Source organism: Eubalaena glacialis, chromosome 11 (genome assembly GCF_028564815.1).
Source record: "Eubalaena glacialis isolate mEubGla1 chromosome 11, mEubGla1.1.hap2.+ XY, whole genome shotgun sequence".
Classification (NCBI taxonomy): Eukaryota; Metazoa; Chordata; class Mammalia; order Artiodactyla; family Balaenidae; genus Eubalaena; species Eubalaena glacialis.
In genome coordinates this window covers 14,113,814-14,135,440 of record NC_083726.1, presented here as the reverse complement: position 1 = coordinate 14,135,440, position 21,627 = coordinate 14,113,814, and the positions used below count along the sequence as shown (strand labels likewise).

The 21,627-nt window shown below is 45.7% G+C and overlaps 1 protein-coding gene across 1 annotated transcript in view; it reads right to left on the bottom strand.

Annotated features, from left to right (window-relative positions):
- The window catches only part of LARGE1 (LARGE xylosyl- and glucuronyltransferase 1), a 598,072-nt gene that overhangs the window by 290,815 nt on the left and 285,630 nt on the right, over positions 1 to 21,627 (bottom strand). Inside the window, 2 exon segments of the mRNA XM_061204391.1 lie at positions 1,666 to 1,789; positions 17,768 to 17,850. Of these exon segments, the coding sequence (XP_061060374.1) occupies positions 1,666 to 1,789; positions 17,768 to 17,850 (207 nt within the window).

Here is a 21,627-nt window from a genome sequence, read left to right as displayed (position 1 = left end):
GCATGCTGTGCCAGACGTGCCCCCCCCGCCCCCCGCTGCTTTTCCCCATGGTGTTGGCCCTCAGACCCCGGGAGACAGAGTGGCTTGCTTTCACCTTAATTAGCGCAGCAATTTGTTAAATTTTGTTTTTCCCTTTTTAAGAGTGTTAATCAATTTTAGCTCAGAATAGATTGGAATGGCACACAAATTACCACGACAATCCCCAAATGCTAAATTCCGAACATCTCGATCAACCTCAGAGCCTGAAATGTGGGAAAATCAGCAACTCTGGCCAACATCTTTGTGATCTATTTAAAATGCTATGGCTCTGAAATGAAAAGATAATGGCTTTATGAGGTTTAGACCAAGCAATTTGCTAAAATCTGCCTCATGCCTAGGTGTTTAGTCCTTCCCAAGGTGACTGGAGACAGAGCAGCAACGGTTTCTGCAAAGTTACATGTTCCGCTAATAACAGCAATTGGTTAAATCCACAAGCGTTACAGGGTACCAACAAATGCGCCAGAAATACAGAAAAGAACAAGATGTGCTCCCAGCCCCGTCCCCTGTTAAGAAGGTTCTAAACTAAAGCACTCGACGGGCAAGTGAACAGAAAACGTCTTCCTCTTTCCTGGAGGAGTCATAGGAAGTTCTCAGAGGGGGTGGCCATGGAGCTGAGTCCTGAAGGATGAGTGGGAGCTGTGACAGGTAGCTGGAAGGGTGTGTCAGATAGAAGGAACAGCAGAAGCAAAGGCTCAAATGCAGGAGGGAGGGCAGAGAGCCCAGAGGTGGTTTCTTCGAGCTGAGTAATAAGCAAATTTGCAGGAATGGCCAGAGATGAGACTGGAAGAAGAGTCAAGAGCCAGAATATGCAGGACTTTTAAATCAGATTGTGGGATAGGGAGGGTGGGAGGGAGGGAGATGCAAGAGGGAAGAGATATGGCAACATATGTATATGTGTAACTGATTCACTTTGTTGTAAAGCAGAAGCTAGCACACCATTGTAAAGCAATTATACTTCAATAAAGATGTTTAAAAAAAAAAAAAAAAAAAAATCAGATTGTGAATCTCAAGCTTGATGCAGACCACGTGGTACCACAGGAGGATTTTAAGCAAGGGAATGAGGTGGCCAAATGAGTCTCCCTTGGTTGAAACCCTCTGGCCCAACATAATCCTTAATATTTATTCAACATAGTCTTTTAAAGCACATTCACATTGTTCTCTCATTTGAGCCTCTTAATTACTCCATGAGGTTGGTGTTATAAGTACATTTCTACTCATGAAAAAACAGATCCAAAGGTATAGCTTGTTTACATTGTGTCTTATGACCAGTAAATGACAACATACGAATTCAAACCCAGGCCTGTCGGACTCAGCGCTGACCTCACTGGGTAACAGAATTCTCCAGATATCGGCCACCATAGGCCTTCCTTAAATACGGACCAGGCCAGTAGCCTCCAGCCTCCACAGAAAGCCTTGGTGGCCAGAACTGCACAGACCAACACGCATTCTGTGCTAAAGAAATGGTTGCTTTAATGCTTCAGATAATCAAATCAGATTCAAGTGGCAAACACCCTCAGTTATACCCTGGACGTTTCCGGTTTGCGAGCTGAGATTTCTGCCTTTGCTGCTGTCTACTAAACCAGAAACAAGAAAAGCATCCTGCTTGACCTCCCTTCCCACCGGTACCTTGAGCTCATCCGCGTTGTAGAAGTCTACTCGCACGGCAGGCACCATCCAGGTCTGGAAGAGCGTCGCCAGGATCTGCTCGGCGATGGAGTCGGCGATGAGGTGGAAATGCAGGGGGTTCCGCCTGTGGGCAGGGAGAGGAGGAGATTCAGGAGGAAGAACCAAGGCCGCAGAGACACATTCTTACCAGCTGGTAACGTGTGGCCAGTTTCTAACAGCAGTGATGAAGGACAATCAGGCATGTTACCTACTGGGGAGGATGTCAGAGCTGAGAAGGAGAGAGGATGTCTCATCCGACCTCAGAATTTCAGAGACGTGGCAACCAAGGACCAGAGAGGGTAAAATCACTGGTGACATTCAATGCAAGCCAACCGCCATACCTGTTACTAGGGCATCTGTGTTTCTAAAAATCTTAAGTAGAGCATGTGTAACAATTTGGTCAGTGCTTTATCTTTACCACCTGGATGTACCGGCATCAGTGCAGAAGCACGTGGACAAAGGATGAGGTCTCTGGACCGGCTGTGTGGAGCGGGCAAGGCACTTCTCCCCTAGCATAGCACTAAGTCCTATCTTCTGCCTGTTCCTCTCCGAAAGAGAAACAGGCAGCCACAATGGCATCACCTGGGGCTCCCATAACTGAGAATCAGTTCACCCTCACTTGTAATATTTCTAAAGCCTTTATTCATTCTACCTTAGTTGACCCACTGTTACACTGAGCCAGCACCCAAAATACAAACCAGCAGTACACAAGGGCAAAGCTTCCAATTCAAATGGAAATGGGTTTGAAGCCCAGATCTGGCATCTATTACAGGAGGACTTTGAGCACGTCACTTATACCTCTGCACTGCTGCTTCTTCGTTCTGCAAAATGTGAAAAGCCTCCTCTACGGGCTACTGGGTCAATTAGATGAGATAAGAAGTACAATATATGATGCATCTCAACAACAAACATAGATGGGATAATAATAGACAGCAGATACGCCTTCTTGAGGGACCGCCAGGCACAAACCAGTAGTTCAACCCAGAAGAACTATCATCAGAAATATCATTGTTCTAGTACGAATAACAGCATACATCGTGATACCACGAATGAGCACCTCTGGAAATCTAAAGATGAGAATGACCTCGCTCACCCCAACCTCAAGGAGTTCTTACTGTTTAGAGACAGTTAAATATAAACACAAATATAAACAGGAGGTGGACTGTGATAACAGCTACAACAGAACACAAGGTTCCAGGAGAGTAAAGAAAAAGAAGGGCTAATCTGGACCGGGTCAGAAGAATGTGTAAGAGTTGGGGGAAGTAGTGCCCTGAAGGATACATGACTTTATTCTTGGCAAAGGAAGAGGGGACTCGATCCAAGGAGAATAACACGAGACTCTGGCTGGAGCCCAGGGGGTGCTGAGAGTGTGGTGGGAAGGCAAGGGCTAGCAGGGACTCGGGGGTTTGAGCAGAGAAGGGGAGAGATGCAAGCGCGTAGGGAGCAGTGCAATGAACGCCGGCTTAAACAGTCTGGATTTGATCAGCTCGGTGTGGGGGAGTAACAGACTGGCCCCATAGCTCTCAGCCTCCTGCACAATCGCTCTCCAGCCCTGTTCTAAGTTCTAGATACACAGATTTCTTTCAATTCCCCCTACCCCAGTGCTCTCTCTCTACCTGGGCCTTTGCACATACGTTTACTCTGCAGGAAATCCTCTTGCATTTGCTCATTCTATAAATACTTACTAAACACCCACTGTTCACCAGGTGATGAGCAGGATGCTGGGGACATGGTGGTAAGACACCATCCCTGCTCTCATGGTCTTGTCCTCTCCTTCTTCCTCCTCCTCCTCCCCCGCCTCCACAGCCCTCATTCAGCATTTGGTTCTCTCTCACCCAGCCTTCACTTCTGAGGTCTGCCATCATTTGCCCTTAGAATCCTTCCCTGACGACCCATGACTAAGTCAGGGGCCCTTCCTAATGCACAGTCATCTCAGCATCTGTGCCCATCCTTAGGCTGTGGTTGCCTGTTTACTGGTCTGCATCCCCCCTCGACTGTGAGCTCAGGGGGGTAAAGGATGATGCCAGTTGTGTTGAAATGGAGAGCCCCATGATCGAACTCAGTGCCTGGGATGCAGGAGGAGTTTAATAAACGAAATGAAGAGTGGGATAGGTGATGGATAGTGGGCAGCTAAGGGGAACAGAGGTGTACACCTCATTTAGGAGATTAGGTGAATGTGAAACAAGAATCCGACTTAGTGTCTGGGGAAGAGCAACAGAGAAGTGGAATCCAGAGGAATTTCAGGAGAAGAGATCTTAGATATGGGGGAAATGGAGAGGAAGAGGAAGACACGGGGGTTCCTGGGCTGGTGGGGATTCGTTCAGGACAGGGGCTACAAGAAGAAAGGCACACTGGAGGAAGACGATGGGCTTGGGACTGGGTCTACCAAGTTTAAGGTGAGCGTGGCAAAGCCAGGTGGAGCTGGGTAGATGAGTCTAGACCTGAAGAAAGTTATTATCCAAGGCCAACCTGCCAAACACATAACAGGCACTCAGGGTGCTGAGCTGAACAAATGACCCAAAGGAGCAATCAGCACTGCTGAATTTCTCCATGGCACCCATGGCGTGAACACTGCAAACTCTCCCATTAAACTATCTATGCTCAGAAGGAAGGGGCATGCTTGCCTTACAGCTTCCCTGGAAGCCCTATAGGTAGCTTCCCTATAAGAAGCTGCCAGCAGTCCTAGGTGATGATGGGTGGCATGAGGCAGTGATGGTGTGTTTGTTCACTGGCCAGTGACTTACCTGGACGCTAAGCCAGAGACAGCTAGACAGCCACCTGGAAGTCAGAGGGTCCCTTTAGCCCTCAGTGTTGGCACAGTCATCCCCCTCTCCCAGGAGCCGTGACCGGAGTCTTATGTATCAAGAATGAATGAAGATAAATCTGTATAACTGTCAGCTTGCATTTTTATCCACAGTAGAGAAATGGCTTTTTAAAAAAAATTTATTTATTATTTATTTATGGCTGTGTGGGTCTTCGTTTCTGTGCGAGGGCTTGCTCTAGTTGCGACAAGCGGGGGCCACTCTTCATCGCGGTGCGCGGGCCTCTCACTATCGCGGCCTCTCTTGTTGCGGAGCACAGGCTCCAGACGCGCAGGCTAAGTAGTTGTGGCTCATGGGCCTAGTTGCTCCGCGGCATGTGGGATCTTCCCAGACCAGGGCTCGAACCCGTGTCCCCTGCATTGGCAGGCAGATTCTCAACCACTGCGCCACCAGGGAAGCCCGAGAGATGGATTAATTTTAGACATGGGGTAACAATACCAAACAGATCAAGATACTCATATTTGCCCCAACGCATCATGTTTTCCACACATCTATATCTTTGTCTGGGCCGTTCCTTCTCCCTGGGATACTCCCCTGATACTTGGACGTCCCTGAGTACCTGTTCTTCCTTTCAAACTCCCTTTGTCAGGCATCTCCTCCTCAAAGCCTTCTGTGAGCCCATCCTCATCCCTCCCTTTTCCTGCTAACTGGGCACCTCAAATGAAAAGCTAATCTACCACTTACAGCAAAGCACTGTGTGATACAAATTCAAACACCTGGCTCCTTCTCTCCACCAAGAGGCCTCTGAGAACAGGAACCATCTTTTCATCGCCACCCCCAGTGCCCAGCAGAGAGGATGGCAAATAATGGGTGCTCAAGAAACACTGGTACAATAGGGGAAGGAAGCCAGCGCCCCTCCTTCCCTGTCACCGTTCACATTCCCATAAGAAGTAAAAGCAGCTGATGGCACACTTGCATCAATGGTTCAGGGCTGGCGCTCTGCTCCAGGACATCTGGGTCAGAACCCTGGCTGCATTAATGACTAACCGAGTGACCGAAAGCATGTGATTTCATCTCTCTATGCCTCAATTTCTTCATTTCAACTCAGAAACAATAATGGTAAGTAAGCAGTAGTATTTTGGGTAATTGTGACAACTAAGTGATGTACATAAAGCACTTAGCAAATACCTGGCATGTAATATTTCAATACATGCTAACAATTGGTATGGTCTGAATGTTCGTTGCCCCCCACCCCAAATTCATATGTTGAATCCTAACCCCTAAGGTGATGATACCAGGAGGTATGGCCTTTGGGAGGTATTTAGGTCACTAGGGAAGAGTCCTCCTGAAAGGGGTTAGTGCCCTTATAAAAGAGGCCCTCTTGTTTTTTTGACCACATGAGGACACAGAGAGAAGTCTGCAGTCTGTAATCAGGAAGTTGGCCCCCAGCCAGAGTCAGGCCATGCTGGTGCCATGATCTTGGACTTCCCAGCCTCTAGAACTGAGAAAAAAAATAAATTGCTCTTGTTTATGAGCCACACAGTTTGTGCTATTTTGTTGTAGCTGCCTGAATGGACTAGGACCACTGTTATCTACATTAACTTATGAAGCTGTTATTTTCTCTACTGCTTTTGCGTCACTTTTCAAATAAAGTGTTTTCAATTAATTCTTCCATTCACAGACAAAAAATGAGTTGAATGAATAAACACCCGACAAAGAGCTATCAAGCAGCAAGTAAGGCAGAATAGGGATTTAGACAATGAATGAGCTCTGAGTCCTCTCTTCAGGCAACAATCAATCTGGCAGAGACAGAGAAAGAATACAAATAACCACATAAATGTTAGAACACCGGTGTGCCATAACACTGGGCTACACACACAGCCACAAAGTTTGGGAATGGCACAGCTCCCAGGGAGCCACCTGAAGACACTGACATGGACGGTGAGTGAAGGTACTCCTGGAACTGGATAGTGAACAACTTGCACAACGGTACAGGACGGTTCCACAAGGAGGAACATACATGCTACTGGAGTATAAGGGTGGGAGAGACCACTTCTCACTAGTGGAGAATCTAGGAAGTGTCCATGGATGATGTGGCAAGTAAACCGGACCTTTGGATGCAAAAAGATGGAGGATAGAGGAAGGCATTCTGCAGGAGGTAACAGAATAAGGAAAGGAACAGAGGTGGGAAAGTCCACCGTATGTCAGTGAAAGAACAATAGTCTTATTTGAGTGGATCACACAACAACGTTTATTGAACACCTAGTGTATGCCCAGAATGGGGAGGAAAAAAAGAAGAGAGAGATAGTATTAACAACAGGAAGACTGCCAGACAAGGTCTGGGGAGCTCAGCAGGCAGCAGATTGAAGTTGTAATTCAGGAGGTTAATCTAGTTACCGAGCAGAAGATGGGCCAGCGTGGGTAAGAGGAACAGGCTCTCAGAGGAGGACGGTGCAAGCATTTGTATGAGGCTTTCCCCCTCTTCTGCATTCTTCCTCTGGTCTATTTAAAGCATCTCTCCAGAAGGGAGTGTAACTCCAGAAAGAACCTGGGCTCATCTTTAGGGCTAAACTAGGTGTTTGCATTGTCAAATGGGTCAGTGAGCCTCATCAGCTTCCCTCATTAGACAACTAGGAAAACGCTTAATCAGAGGACACACAGTCCCCAGTTCAGGGGACCACCAGGACCCTGACAGTTTGCTGACCCCGTCTCAGTAATCCAATGCGGTCTAGCCAGCAGTAGCTCACGTCTCATTGTGGGGAGGATGAACACCTGGAGGGGCTCTGCTAATGTTCCACCTTGGGTACCATCACAAGGATGTGGGTCCCGTCAACTGCACCTCCAGCGGCCACGAGGAAAGCACCTGAAAGCATGGCCCAGACCACTTTTCATAGAGCCCCTGTATAAGCCAGAATGTCGCCCTTGAGCTTTAACTTCTGAATCCGGCTGCCAACCAGACGGTCCCACTTCATATCCCATGGGCCCCTTGGAATCAAGACGACCCAATTACAACCCTCCTAACAAACCAAGAATGTCAGCTCCATGGGGACAGGGACCTGGTTGGTCACTCACTGGTGTATCCCACCCCCTGGAACAGCGCCTGGCATATTAAATAGGGGCTTGTGTTGTCCTCTCTTGGCCCCTTACACGTGTCCATCCTCCTGAATTCCCTGCCTGAGTGAAAGGTGCACCATTCACCCAGACTCACAAGCTAGCAATGGGATTGTCACCTGGGCTCCTTCCCCGCCCACGTCCCACACACCCAGTCAACCGCAAGTCCCCAGAGGCAGCGTTAGTCTCATGGTTGGGTCTTTGAAGCCAAACCACCTGGCTGCTTCTTATCCAGGTTCTGTCACAAATGATGTGACCTTGAGTGAGCTTTTTAATCTTAGTCTCAGTTTCCAAATCTGTAAAATGGGGTTGATATTGATGGCTCCTACCTCAAAGTTACTGTCCAATTAACTGAGTTAAAATATATAAAGGACTTAGAACGGTGACTCACAGGCAGTAAGGACTTCATAAAAATTAGCTATTATTATCCCAACTAACCTTCAGTAACATCTTATGAACATATTCACCCCTTCTCTCCCTGATCTCTGAGCTTGCTCCCTCCAATAGCTCGTCCATCCTGTAAGCCCTGAACGCTCTAAAATGATCACGTGATCCTCCGCTCACCATACAGCCTCCCGCCCGGAGCTAACAGGACCTTCAATGAGTTCACCCTGTCCCCCTGTCCATGCTCACGCCTCCCCACTCCCTCCTGCACTCCAGCCATTGTCCTCCGCAGACCTGCATGTGGCCACCTCTTATCCTTCCTTCAAGAATAAACTGAAGTGTCATCTCTTCAAGGAAGCCCTCCATGGCTACTCTATCCAAAATGCCCCTCTCCCTCCCCATCACTCCCCACCCCACTGCCCTGTTTGGTTTCTGTCTAGCACTGACTAGTATTAGAAATCTCCATCTTCATCTGCAGGTCTGTCTCCACCCTCCACTAGAAAGTGAGCTGTCTAGGGTAGAGATTCTCTCGTTTCACAGAGCACCTACTCTCTCGTTAACCCCCTCTACAACCCCAGTGCCTAGAAAGTGCCTGGCCATGAGTCAGGTCCAGGACTTGGCCACGTTCTCCCACAGGCTGTGTTCACGCTGTCGTGGCTTCCACACCGCCTACACGTTGCCGCACTTCCTGCTTCCAGCCTTCTGTTCTCAATTTAGACGCCACGGCTCCAAGGAAGCCATTCCATGGAGTCAGATGCCCTTTCTTAGTGCCTCCCACTGATATCAGGGCTCACAACTTAGATTTTTGCAACGGTTCCCTGTTAGATGGAGTCTTGGCACTGGAAGCTACATTTTGTTGATGATCTTTTCCTCAGATTTTTAACAGTTCCTTGTAGATATAATCATCCAGTGATTGTTTATTGAAAGAATGAATGAACGGACAAATGAATAATTACCGAAGAGAACCAAATTCCCTCAGAGTGGACACAATTACCTGGAAATTAGGTGTAGAGGCACTTAGAAGAAAATGTGAGAGTAAATCTTTTAATTTGGATTAGGTGATGGTTTCTTAGATATGACATCTAAAGCTCAAACAACAAAAGAAAAACAGATAAACTGGTCTTCAAAATTAAAAACTTTTGTGCTTCAGAAAACACCATCAAGAAAGTGAAAAAGACAGCCCCAGAATGGGAGAAAATATCTGCAAAGCATATGTCTGATAAGGAACTTAAAACCAAGAATGTGTAAAGATCTTTTACAGTTCAAGACAAAGACAAGTTAGCAGGTTAAAAACGGAGCAAAGGATCTGAATGGTCATTTCTTGCAGAAGATATACAAATGCCAATAAGCACAGGAAACGATGCTTAACATCACTAGTTACTAGGGAAATGCAAATCAAAACTCAGATACCACTTCCCACCCACTAACATGGCTAAAATAAAGAGATAGATAACAAGTGTTGGTAAAGATATGGAGATACTGGAACTCTCATTTGTTACTTGTGGAATTCTAAAATGACTGTAGCTGCTTTGGAAAACTGTTTTGCAGTTTCTCAGAAAATTGAGCAAAGTTACCATTGCTGAGTTACCCAGCAATTCCACTCCTCGTTATATACAAAAAAATATGAAAACATATATTCACACAAAGCTTGAACACAAACATCCAGAGTAGCATTATTCATAATAGTCAAAAAGTAGAAACAACCCGAATGGCCACCAATTGATGAATAAACAAAATGTAGTACATGCATACAATGGAATATTACTAGGCAATAAAAAGGAATGAAGTACTGACACGTGCTACAACATGGATGAACCTTGAAAACATTATGCTACGTAGGAGAAGCCAGTCACAAAAGACCAAATGGTACATGATCCTGTTGATATGAAATGTCCAGAATAAACTCATCCATAAAAACAGAAAGTAGACTAGTGGTTGCCAGGGGATGGAGGGAGGGGGAAATGGGAAGTGACTGCTAATACATACGGGTGTTTCTTTACAAGATGAAGAAAATGGTCTAATGTTAGATAGTGGTGATAGCTGCATAACTCTGACTATACTAAAAACCACTTTTCAAGAGTGAATTTCATGGTATGTGATTTACATCCCAATGCTTACTTACTGGCCTGAGATGTGGAGTGATGGTCTGACCTACGAGTTTGGGAGAGGGATTGAGGCCTGGTCTGTTCAGCTGTCTCTGGGCTTCTTTCTGTGGGGAACTGTGTTGTACAGTAAATCATTTGCCCAGGTGGGGAAGGCCTGCAGTTGTCCAGGTTGGCTCAGACTGTAAGTAAACCCAATTCAAGAGGCCAAAAAAGAACCCACAATTGAAAGAACATCCCACAATTCAGGACTAACAGCAGTAGAGGTGCTATTTCATTCTCCATGTGTAACTTCTGAGTCTTATTTTGCAACTGGTTCCTAACTCAGGGAGGTAAAAATGTTTTAAAGATAGAGGCCTCCAATTCCCCAAATCAGCCAGAGGTGATGCGTCTCCATCCTATTCTCTGTTGTCCAGAGGTAAACTAGCAAGAGTTAGACAGATGTTAAGAACCTATGTACGCCAAAATGAGTTTCATAAACTGAAGATAATAAGAACTCATTCAGAAGAATCACGAAAGGAATAATTTTCTTAATATATGATTCAATGTTATTTTTTATTTTCTATCGATATAACATCTGAAATAGTCTTTTATACCAGTCTACCAGTTACATATGCATTTTGGGAGCACTGCTTTAAGCCCATGAGAACAGGCTTCTACCTGAACAGGCAAGCTTGAGTACACATCTTCAAATACAGTGGGGTCCACTTGGTTGGGTTCAAGCAACACAGACACTAGGTCTGTTCCAATTCAGACCAGATCACACTTTTTTAACAAAGAAGGAAGCAAGTGCACGCTTCATCTTCAGCACAGCCTGCAGATTTTGCTTGTAATGAGCAATGCTCCTGCTGCCTCCGGTTTCCTTAACTGCTCCCCTGTTCCAGGCTGGGATGCAATAAATATGGTAATACAAAGAGGCAAAGATGATTAAACCCTAGCTTTCTCCCTGCTTTTCCTTTCTTATTTTGTCAGGAATGTGCCACAGCCCCTGTAAGGCAATCCAAAGTCTGTTTTTTATTAAAATATACAGGGACAGCTGAGTTGAAATAATCCTTAATTATTAAGGTTACAATGGAATTGCAGTTTTAGAAAAAGAAAGAGCCTGTGACAGCAACTCGAATGCTCAGTGAATCTGTTACACTGAGGGATTTAAATGGAACTCACTGCAGAAGACCACAGCAGCCCGAATGAGGGTTTTTCAGTGTGAGTTCTTGGTTTGGGGGAGGACAAGTGGCCTTGATAATGTAGGAAGAATCGAGGACAAGTCAGTATCATGTCAGAAAAGCTCTCCCGGGGAGAAGAACAGAGCAAATCAAAGGCCTCATGGTGTAGTAAAAGCAGCATGGATTCCAGGGTTGGCCGGAGCCAAGGCTGGAAACCCAGGAGCATCACTTATTCACCTGTGACCTTGAACAAGCTATTTAACCTCTCTGAGCCTCAGTTTCCTCATCCATTTGTGGGAGTAATGGCATCCATTGTACAGGGTTGGGATGAAGGTCAAATACAATGATCTATCCTTGACATCTGAACTATATGAATTCTTTTTGGTTTTACATACACATGCGTGACTAAATAGCATAGATCTTTTACCTGTTCACAGATTCTACATGTCCTTGCTGTTTTTCTCCCTGAACTTTAGTGAGGTAAAATTGACAAATAAAAATTGTATATATTTAAGGTGTACATTAAATACTTTGAAAACATTAAAGGTGATATTTTTATACATGTATACATTGTGAAATCATCATCGCAATCAAGCTAATTAACACATCTATCGCCTCACATAGTTACCATTTTCTTTTCTTTCCTCCATGGGATTTTCTTAAGTCTTACTAGAACACTAATGTCCAGGCCTTTAAAACCACTATTTATACTTAACACCTCAAAAATACATACCTGGGGGGGAATGAGGATGATAATGGAAATCACAGGAATAATAATAATGTCTACATGGTCACCCAAAATGATGAATGAAAATAAAAATAAGAAAATGATACTCAAAACGGTAACTTTTCAAGAGCTCACACTCTGAAGCTAGACTGACTGGGTCCAAACCCAGCCCTGCCCCTCCTCTCTGTGACCCTGAGCCTTGACTTCACATATGGATCCTCAGTTTCATCATCTATAAAATGGGGATACCAGTAACCACACCATGGAACTACGTGAACATTCAATGCATTCATATCTGAAAAACACTCAGAACACAGCCTGATGTAGAGTGAGAACTACGTTCCTATTTGTTAAATAAATAAAATACACAAATGTTTCACATCAATTACCTCTTTTGATATTCACAACAGGGCTCTATGAGAGGTTGGGGAGCAAGGCAAAGCTCCAACAAGTACAGTGACCTGCTGGGTAACCAGCTCATAGATGGAAGGTCCAGAATCAGAACCTACTTCTGGTTTCTTTTACTTAAATCCTAGGTTCCTCCCTTCAAAATCTGGAAACTGCTTCTATAACAAGTTTAAGCCTGAATAAGCAATAAGACAATTAGAGGCAGACAGTGGTCACGAAGATGCTGTTTTATCCTCTCTTTTCTTGAGGGGCACAAGTAAGGCTAAAAAAAAAAAAAAAAAAAAAAAAAAAAGGCGGGCACGCACACACACACACACAAAAATAAAAACCCCAGCTGTTTGACATGCAAAGTAAGGCAAATCACTCAGCTTCTTCCTGCCAACAGGGCTGTGGAGTAAGAGTAAGTAGATCATCCCAGCAAACGAATATTAAATGTTTACAAGCTGGTCCACCTTCCTGCCCAGGAGGTAAGCACTTAGTGACTAAGTGAATATATATACTTTTTCCTCTGCTCACTAAAAGCTCGGTTTCCTTGAAGAGCAGCTATACTTCCCAGTTTATCTGCAACTGGGATTGGAGCTACAGGCATCCCCCCAACTTTTCTTTAAATAGTCTCCCATCTAGGTGACACAGACACATATTGTGTTATTTTCTACTAGGTAAACCTTTGCTCACATTTATTTTGTATTTATTTTTCTCATCCTCCTTTTTTCTTCATCATAGAGGGTACAGAATAAGATGACCAAAAATATATATAAAGAGAAAACAAAACCAAGATCATCTGTATTTCTACCACCCCAGACACAACATACAAAAATTCCATTTTTCATGTATGTTTTGCTATTCTTTCACCCCTTGTATTTCAACCATGTATATGTGTATCTGCATGCATGCCACACATGTGTGCATGTATTTATATAGTGGAACGATGTTATGCATGAGTTTTTTTTTTTTTTTTATAAATTTATGTATTTATTTTTGGCTGCGTTGGGTCTTCGTTGCCGTGCGCAGGCTTCCTCTAGTTGTTGCGAGAGGGGGCTACTCTTCGTTTCAATGCATGGGCTTCTCATTGCGGTGGCTTCTCTTGTTGCGGAGCATGGGCTCTAGGCGCACGGGCTTCAGTAGTTGTGGCATGTGGGCTCAGTAGTTGCAGCCCATGGGCTCTAGAGCACAGGCTCAGTAGTCGTGGCACATGGGCTTAGTTGCTCCACGGCATGTGGGATCTTCCCGGACCAGGGCTCAAACCCATGTCCCCTGCATTGGCAGGTGGATTCTTAACCACTGCGCCACCAGGGAAGCCGCATGCATGAGTTTTTGAATTGTGTTGTTACTCACCTTATATCATAAAATATCACTTGTCCATGTTATGACATACTTTTTACAACCAACTAAGAATATGGTTTACTATAAGAGGACATTCCACTATTTAGACTTATTGTTTAAGTATTATTTGAATTTTTATGATTATAAGCAATATTTTGCAAAAACTTTTTTTCTGTAATTAGGATTATCCTTTTAAGACAGACTCCCTAAAGTAGTCATAGGGTAAATATCTTGGTCATAATACTATGAATTTTCTTTCTAAAAGGTTATAGCAATTTTTTAGTGCCAGCATCAGCATATAAGAGTGCCCATAACACTCTTACTATCTTTTAAAATAAAGTGTGCCCACTGTCATTAAGCGTGCTGCAGAAGCAAAATTGATTTGATTTAACAAAGCAAACCTTAAATGAAATTTTGCTAAAATTCTTGTCTGGAAAATAAATCCAATTACTGTAATTAACAGTGAAAGCCAAAAGAAGCATCCTGCACCACTATATTATTAACATTAGGAAGGTACTCCATTTGTCAAAGTATTTTATAATCAAGTATTAGTTAATCCTCATAACATGCTTCGGAAACAATGAAGCTATTTATAGCTGGACTTTCTGAGCTGAATGTCTTTCAAAGGTCCTTTTGTCTTGATATCTCAAATCATTATCACCAGCATATCAATTCACAGAGTGATTCGCATCTGTAGAATTTCAAGGATGGGAGGGACTTAATTGGCTATTCGGTCCAAGGAGATCAAGTAGTCACTGATGTGGGGTGTAGAATGTTCATACCACATACTGAGAATTTGCTTTCTTCTCAAATCCCCATGCCACCATGAAAGTATGGCATGCCATCAGCAGCTGATAATAAAACTACTGCTATTTTTTAAAATTTATTTATTATTTTATTTATTTACTTTTGGCTGCGTTGGATCTTCGTTGCTGCTCACAGGCTTCCTCTAGTTGCGGCGAGCAGGGGCTACTCTTCATTGCGGTGCGCGGGCTTCTCACTGTGGTGGCTTCTCTTGTTGCGGAGCGCGGGCTCTAGGTGCGCGGGCTTCAGTAGTTGCGGCGCATGGGCTTAGTTGCTCCGTGGCATGTGGGAATCTTCCTGGATCAGGGCTCAAACCCGTGTCCCCTGCATTGGCAGGCGGATTCTTAACCACTGCGCCACCAGGGAAGCCCACTATTGCTATTTTTAAATTTAACATCTTTGTGCTTCAGCTACTGTAGGAGTAAAAGTTTATACTCAACAGGATTCTTACGATTTCAGCAACTATTGGAATTATTTAGGTTTTATGACCTTAAATGTGCCATAATTGAGAAAGAGCACGACTACCTGTAATCATGCAAATACTCTTCTCTAAAGAGTGGGCTTTTTTTTTCAATCAGGGAGGGACCCGAGTTCTTTAGTGGAGACAAGGAATAAACACATAAAGGCTGAGAACCACTCATCTGATTCAATGCTTAGCCTACATAACGCCTGGTTTCAAGGGGCAGATGAAGGCTGCAGAACCAGGAGTCTCAAAAATGCACAGAAGCCATGGTGTTGGGAAAGGGCCCCTCTTCATTCGGCATTCCCATCTCCTCCTCAGATGTACAACTGAAATCACAGTGGCAACCGGACAGAGCTACAAGGAGGACCTGAGCACCCCTAGCAGTAACTGATCCTGTAATATATTTGTTGGTTGTTCACCTCTCCCAACTCCCTTCCCTGTTCCAGAAGGCAGTGAATCTGATGTTTTGCTAACCTGCCAGCTGACTGCAAGAACAATGGGGGCCCAGCAAGAACCAGCCACGTGAGTTCAGTACAAACAGCTGAGCTAAGAAATGTTGTTTTCAACCAAGTTAAGTTTTGGGGTGAACTGATTCCTAGCAAACGCTAACTGATATACAAACTAAAGTCTCAAGAGTGAGATGATCTGCTGAACATCACTGAGCTATATAGCGGCCTGAATGTGAAATCGAACTAAATCTGGGCTAGTAGGTAACTGGTTGAATTAACACTCTTCAGGTTATTTATTAATGCAGTCTCCTAGGTTCACTTATTAAAACAAGTCAACACTTACTGAGCATATAATACGTGTTAAGTACTTTGCTGAGATACTGGGAAAACAGGAAAAATAAGGCACGGTGTCTGTCTCCAGAAGCCCCAGATTCTACTACAGAAGATATAACATGAATACATAAATAAATTACAATGTAATAAATATAACGATAGACAGATACACAGGGTATTATGGGCTGGTAGAAGGGGAGCCCCGACCCAGGCTTCCGGTTAGAAATGATGCCTACACAAAGGCTTCAAGGATAAAAGGTGTTTGCCAGACTGGGGTGGCAGGGAGAGGCAGGGGGAGGGGAGAAAAGGGCAGAGAGAGCAGCCAGAGGAGAACAACAGGCAAGGCGCACCTTGGAGAGGGTGGGGACCTACCAGCAGGTCAGTGCTACTGGAGCATGAAGAAACAGCAAGGAGGAGAAAGAGAACACTGCTGAGAATGACGTCACCTCCCGGATGGTCTGTGTGCCACAGTAAAGAGATTCAATTCTCTTCCCTCGACAAGGAGAAGCTAATGAAAGGTTTTAGGAAATCAGATTTGCATGCCTGAAATATCGTTCTGACATTAGGGATGGGTCAGGGAGACAGAAAGCACAGCTGAGAGTACATGTAGACATGAGCTATGACAGTCACAGTGGGGATGGAGGGGAAGGGGTGGAACTGAAAATTACTTAGGCAGGAGGACCTCAAGGCATCGGTGACAGATGGGCTGGTTGGGGGACTGAGAGAGGAAGTGGACACAAGATGAATCCCACCTTCCTGCAGGGTGGGTATGTCTTGGGCGTCCACCATCTCTCCCATCTCCATTTATGCTGTTGACAGATTTGGGTGTAAAACTTTACATTGATCACTGTTCAATTAAACTGTGGGAGCTTTTCATGACTGTTCCTACTGCTAAGACCCTTCTGGATCCTGCCGTGGTTATCTGATACATTTCCATGCTGTTGGCTGCAGCTATGGATGAGCTTCATCCAAACCCTTGGTAAGAAAGAATGTTAGAGCAGAGCCCAAGGACACTGGCTGGGGCTGTAGGCCCAATTCTGGATACACTCTGAATATAACTAGGTATCAATCAAAATAGTGAGGGGACAGAAGAAGAGTGCCATGAAAAAGTATTATAAAAGCAAATGGCAGGAGTTTGACTTGGAGAACAGAGGACTCAGGAGGGACTGTCATTTCCAGGTGGAAGACGAATCCATCCTTTGTATGACTGTCTCCATGGTGATGCACTAGTACCAATGGACTTCATCACACAATCTACCAGTTGGAAAAGTTCAGTTTGATGTAAGGCAGGACTGTCTAATGGTCAGAAACACCCGGAGGTGGGATGGGCTACGCTGGAATAGAATAAGCATCCTGTATTAGCTTGCTAGAATTGCCATAACAAAATGCCACAGACTGGGTGCCTTAAACAAGTGGAATTTATTTTCTCTAGTTCTGAAGGCTAGGAGTCCAAAATCAAGGTGTCAGCAGGGTTGGTTTCTTCTAAGGTTTCTCCCCTTGGCTTGTCAATGGCTGTCCCTCTGTCCTAATCTTCTCTTCTTATAAAAACCTCAGTCATACTGGATTAGGGCCTACCTATATGACCTCATTTTAACTTAGTTATCTCTTGAAAGGCCCTATCTCCAAATACCATCACATTCTGAGGTCCTGGAGTTTAGGATTCAAACAGATAAAATTTAGGGGGACACAATTCAGTCCATAACACAACTTGTCAACAGGGAAGTGTAAATGGAGGTATGATGACTGTCAGGCAGGGGAAGGCAATGAAGAAAGTGAAGTAGCAAATCTGGAGTGTCCTTGAAGGTCCCTTAAGGTCTAAGAGTTACAATTCTAAACATTGCGAGAGGGCACCTCATCACTGATGTTAAACATTATTAACATGATAATCTCCCCAGGGTTTCAGACAATATTCACATTTTCATGGCAGCTTAAATGATTGATGAGAAATGTTGCTTTTATTTAACCCTTTCTGGAGGAAAGGCACAGGCTGGCAGCTACACACGTGAGCCCGCAGAGGACAACAGTCACGCTTACCTGTGAAACAGGACAGACTTCACCAAGGTGACGACATCCCGGCTGGCGTTGTATCCGGCACAGACAATGGCAACGTGGATCGTCTGGGAAGCAAAGCAAGCAGGGGAGCAGTTAGATGGAGGAAGAGGACTTTCCTGGCGCTTTGGACCGCACGAAAAAGTGCCCTCATTTCTTGCTGGGAGCACTGGGGCACAAAAAGCATTGGCGGCAGCTGTCAAGAATAACTCGAGACAGTTTTATTAAGGCCTTTTTAATCGGTTTATGGAGCTATCATCATTTGGAAACCATTAAGGCTCTTTTCAATTACATTTTGGGGATGAGAGAAATGGCAATTGGCTTGAATAGCTAAACAGTGAGTCCCGGGCCCCCATGCCTGGAGACAGTGACAACTGGTAACAAGAGAAGAGAAAGTAATACGCCCTGAAAGGATGAACTGACAATCGGGGATCTCAGACGGAGACGTGGTGGCTCAGAGTTTGGGAAATGTTCTCACAAGAGGTCTCAGGTCAGGGGTAACCTGATAACAGGGCAAAGGGACCAACAACCACCTATGGGCCCCAGCTGGGATGCCATTCAAGGAACTGAAGACGGGCAGAATCAATGGGACGAGGACGGGTCATCTCCTCCAAGCACTCGAGAGCATGGGCCCCAGTCTGTCCATTAACCAATCACGTAACATGAGGGGCATGACACGTGTCCTGCAGGATGTCACGGAAGGGGACTATGCCATGTGCAGAAATACAGCACACCGCGGCCCAATCACAGCAAAAATGTCAAGAGCTGAGCTTCCCAAACGGGGTGACTTGGCACCTTGGTGTGCCGTGAAATGAATTACAGGCGACGAAGACGCTCATCTCTTGAAGTGAGATCTCCAGGCTACCAGGCAGGGCTACCCCTCAGGTTTGGCTGCCCTCTGCTGCCAGCAATTTTTCCTATTCACCTCCTTGTACCATACAATTGTCATCCTCTGTGGGAGCCACACCTGACAAAGACTGGAAAGTACTGCCCTAGGGCATCCCCTTTAGGAAGTTGCCCAGCTTCTCTCAGAACAGCTGGAAGAAAGGGGGGGGGGGTTTCCTGCCTCTCCACGTTGTCCTTTTACCAAAGCACAGCCTCCCTCGAATTGAAACCTGCCTACTAACACCCACTCCAGCCCTGTTCTGTCCTGGGAGTATTGCAGAACCAATACGTTCGCCAGGGCACCCAATACTGAAATTCGAGGGAGGGGTCTTGATAGGTGCCTCTTTGTTTTCAGAACCACACACATGGCCCTTCCTCCCAGGGCCCGGCTCCCAGACTCCCTGTTATCCTCATGAGCCACTTCCAACTGCAGTGCAGTTCTGAGGTCCTGGTCACTGCCACACAGGCTTCCCCAGACCTACTTTCAGCACCGTGCCTCCTGACATCACCAAGGGAAGTTTAGCCATCTCAAGGATAAACAGAGCCTGGAATGCACTTCCAAGACCTCTTCAACTCCAGCGACCTTCACTGCACCTTGGCCACCCACTCTCAATGCCAGGAGCTGAACCTCAGCTTCATCCAGATGCTCATTTCGAGAAATCCTGAAATCACGGGTTCACCCGCAGCTGCGGGATTCTCAGAGCCTCTCACCGCTGCACCTGCCCCTCCCCGTCCTGAAGAACCCCGTTTCGCCCTGTGTATCAGGCCCTACCTTGCCTGACCCATCCGCTGTGCCCTTGGCTCCCTGACATGTTCAACCCCACACTCAATACACAAACCCCGACTCCTGGATCAGGGCTACAGGGTCCCTCCTCCAGACTTATACCTGGGGATCAAGAAGGAGGACGAGGGAAGATAAAAGAGATGAATAATCACCACACTAAGAGCTAATATGTATTGAGCAAATTATTACATTCCAGGTACTGTACTCAGCACACAGATTGCCAGATTTAGTTGCACACGGCAAGTACAGTGTTACTATTCCAGCATTATAGATCAGGAAACACGCTGAGAGAGATGGGATTTGAATTCTGCAAAAGAGATTCTTCACCCTGCTGGTGGTACATCAGAAACACCCAAAAGATTTAAAAAATACACCCTGTGCCCCAGCCCCATCTCAGACCAGTTAACAATCTCCTATGCTCAAGATCTTAAAATACCCTGCTGGAAGGCGGTGGTTCTCAATGGGGGGTAATTCACTCCCCTCTGCCTCCCCCAGAACAGGCGTCAACGTCTGGACTCATTTTTGGTTGTCACTCCTGGGGGTGTGCAGGGCTCCTGGCATCCGGTGGGTGGCGGCCAGGGATGGCGCTCAACATCCTACGATGTGCAGGAGGCATTCCACCAAAAAAACGCTGCTGTGCAAAAGGTCCAGGTTTTCAGGATGGGGAGGGGGGTGGGGGAGGCTCAGATCTCACGAGGCACCAAAGCCACCTTTCTCAAACTCATTTCTGCACATCTCAACTTCTCCACCTGTAAAATGATGACAGCCCCGCTTATCTCCGGATAATATCTCCAAAAGACTCGGAATCAAAGCCTGTCATGTGGATGCAACTGTCACTGTTTAAACCATGAAGGAAACGGATAGGGAAACGCCTGCACATGGGAGACATAACCAGGGTGGGGATGAGAATGGGTAAAAGCACGCTGAATCAGGCTCTTTGGAATTGCAAATATTTAAACACCTGGCCTCCGAGATATCAAACTTTGTCTTGGCTTCAGGGTTCAGGGACGTTTTCAAATGGGCCCATTAAATGTAAGCACGAGCATGCACATTCGCAAACATTTTACATAATTTTCCAATCTCTTTAGTTTCATCCAGTACACCTGCCACCATGAATAAATTCATCCTCTGGAGCCGCTGCGGCAGAGCCCTGCTACCCAGGAAAGCAGAAAATTGGAGTGTCACGAACACGTGCTTGGAAGAGTTCGGGGTGGTCCCAAATTTTGTGGGTGCAGAAGCGAATGGCAGGAGTGAGGCAGGGCTTGGGGTAGGAGCGGAGACAGTCCGGGAACAGGGATGAAGGTTCCTTGAAAGAGCAGGGGTGCACACATGGCCTTACCATGAGAACTTTCTGTTCTGAAGCTAGGAAGTCCAGGTTTTCAAGTTTCTCAATGTGGTGGCTTAAAGATGGTCACAGATACATGGACATTCCAACTCCCAAAGGGAAGGGTCTAAACATCAGATTCTGTGACCACTGGTCCACTTCCGCCCTATACTTGGTAGATGTCATACTTGCCTTTATTGGTCAAAAAGTCTGCAAGTAGTGTGACGATGCTCTTCTAGACTCACTCTCTGCCCTTCTCCAACTGGCTCTGTGCCCCAAGAGTCTGATTTTTTTAGACCGAATTAACTGGGTTCCTCCTGCTTCTGGTTCCTGGTTGAGTTTGGTCAATGGGAGACCCTAGCGGGAGTCCAAAGGCCCCCCCCCCTTTATGTCCACTTCTTGCTGGGTTCCACAGGGCCTCCTGCCTGCACCTCTCGAGCCCAGGGGTTGTAGTGACTCCCTCGTGGGAGCTGTACCACCCTCGCTGGTTCCCCTTAACCCTGCATTAAACCCTCTCCACCTCTTTTGCGAGTGTCCCTCTGTTTCCTGCCAAGACCAGACCAAATTCCAGTGATCCTTCCTCAGCACCCCATTCGTCCTGGTGGCTGGAAGGGAACCACAGATAACTGTGGAGCATCCATAGATATATCACCGATCCCTAAAATAAAACAAGGCAGGAGAGCATCAAAATAACAAACTTGAGAAAGGATAAACTGTAGTTATAAATTTTAAGGCACTCCGGAATTCCCTGGCGGTCCAGCGGTTAGGACTCAGTGTTTTCACTGCCTGGGCCAGGGTTTGATCCCTGGTCAGGGAACTAAGATCCCATAAGCCGTGTGGCGTGGCGAAAAA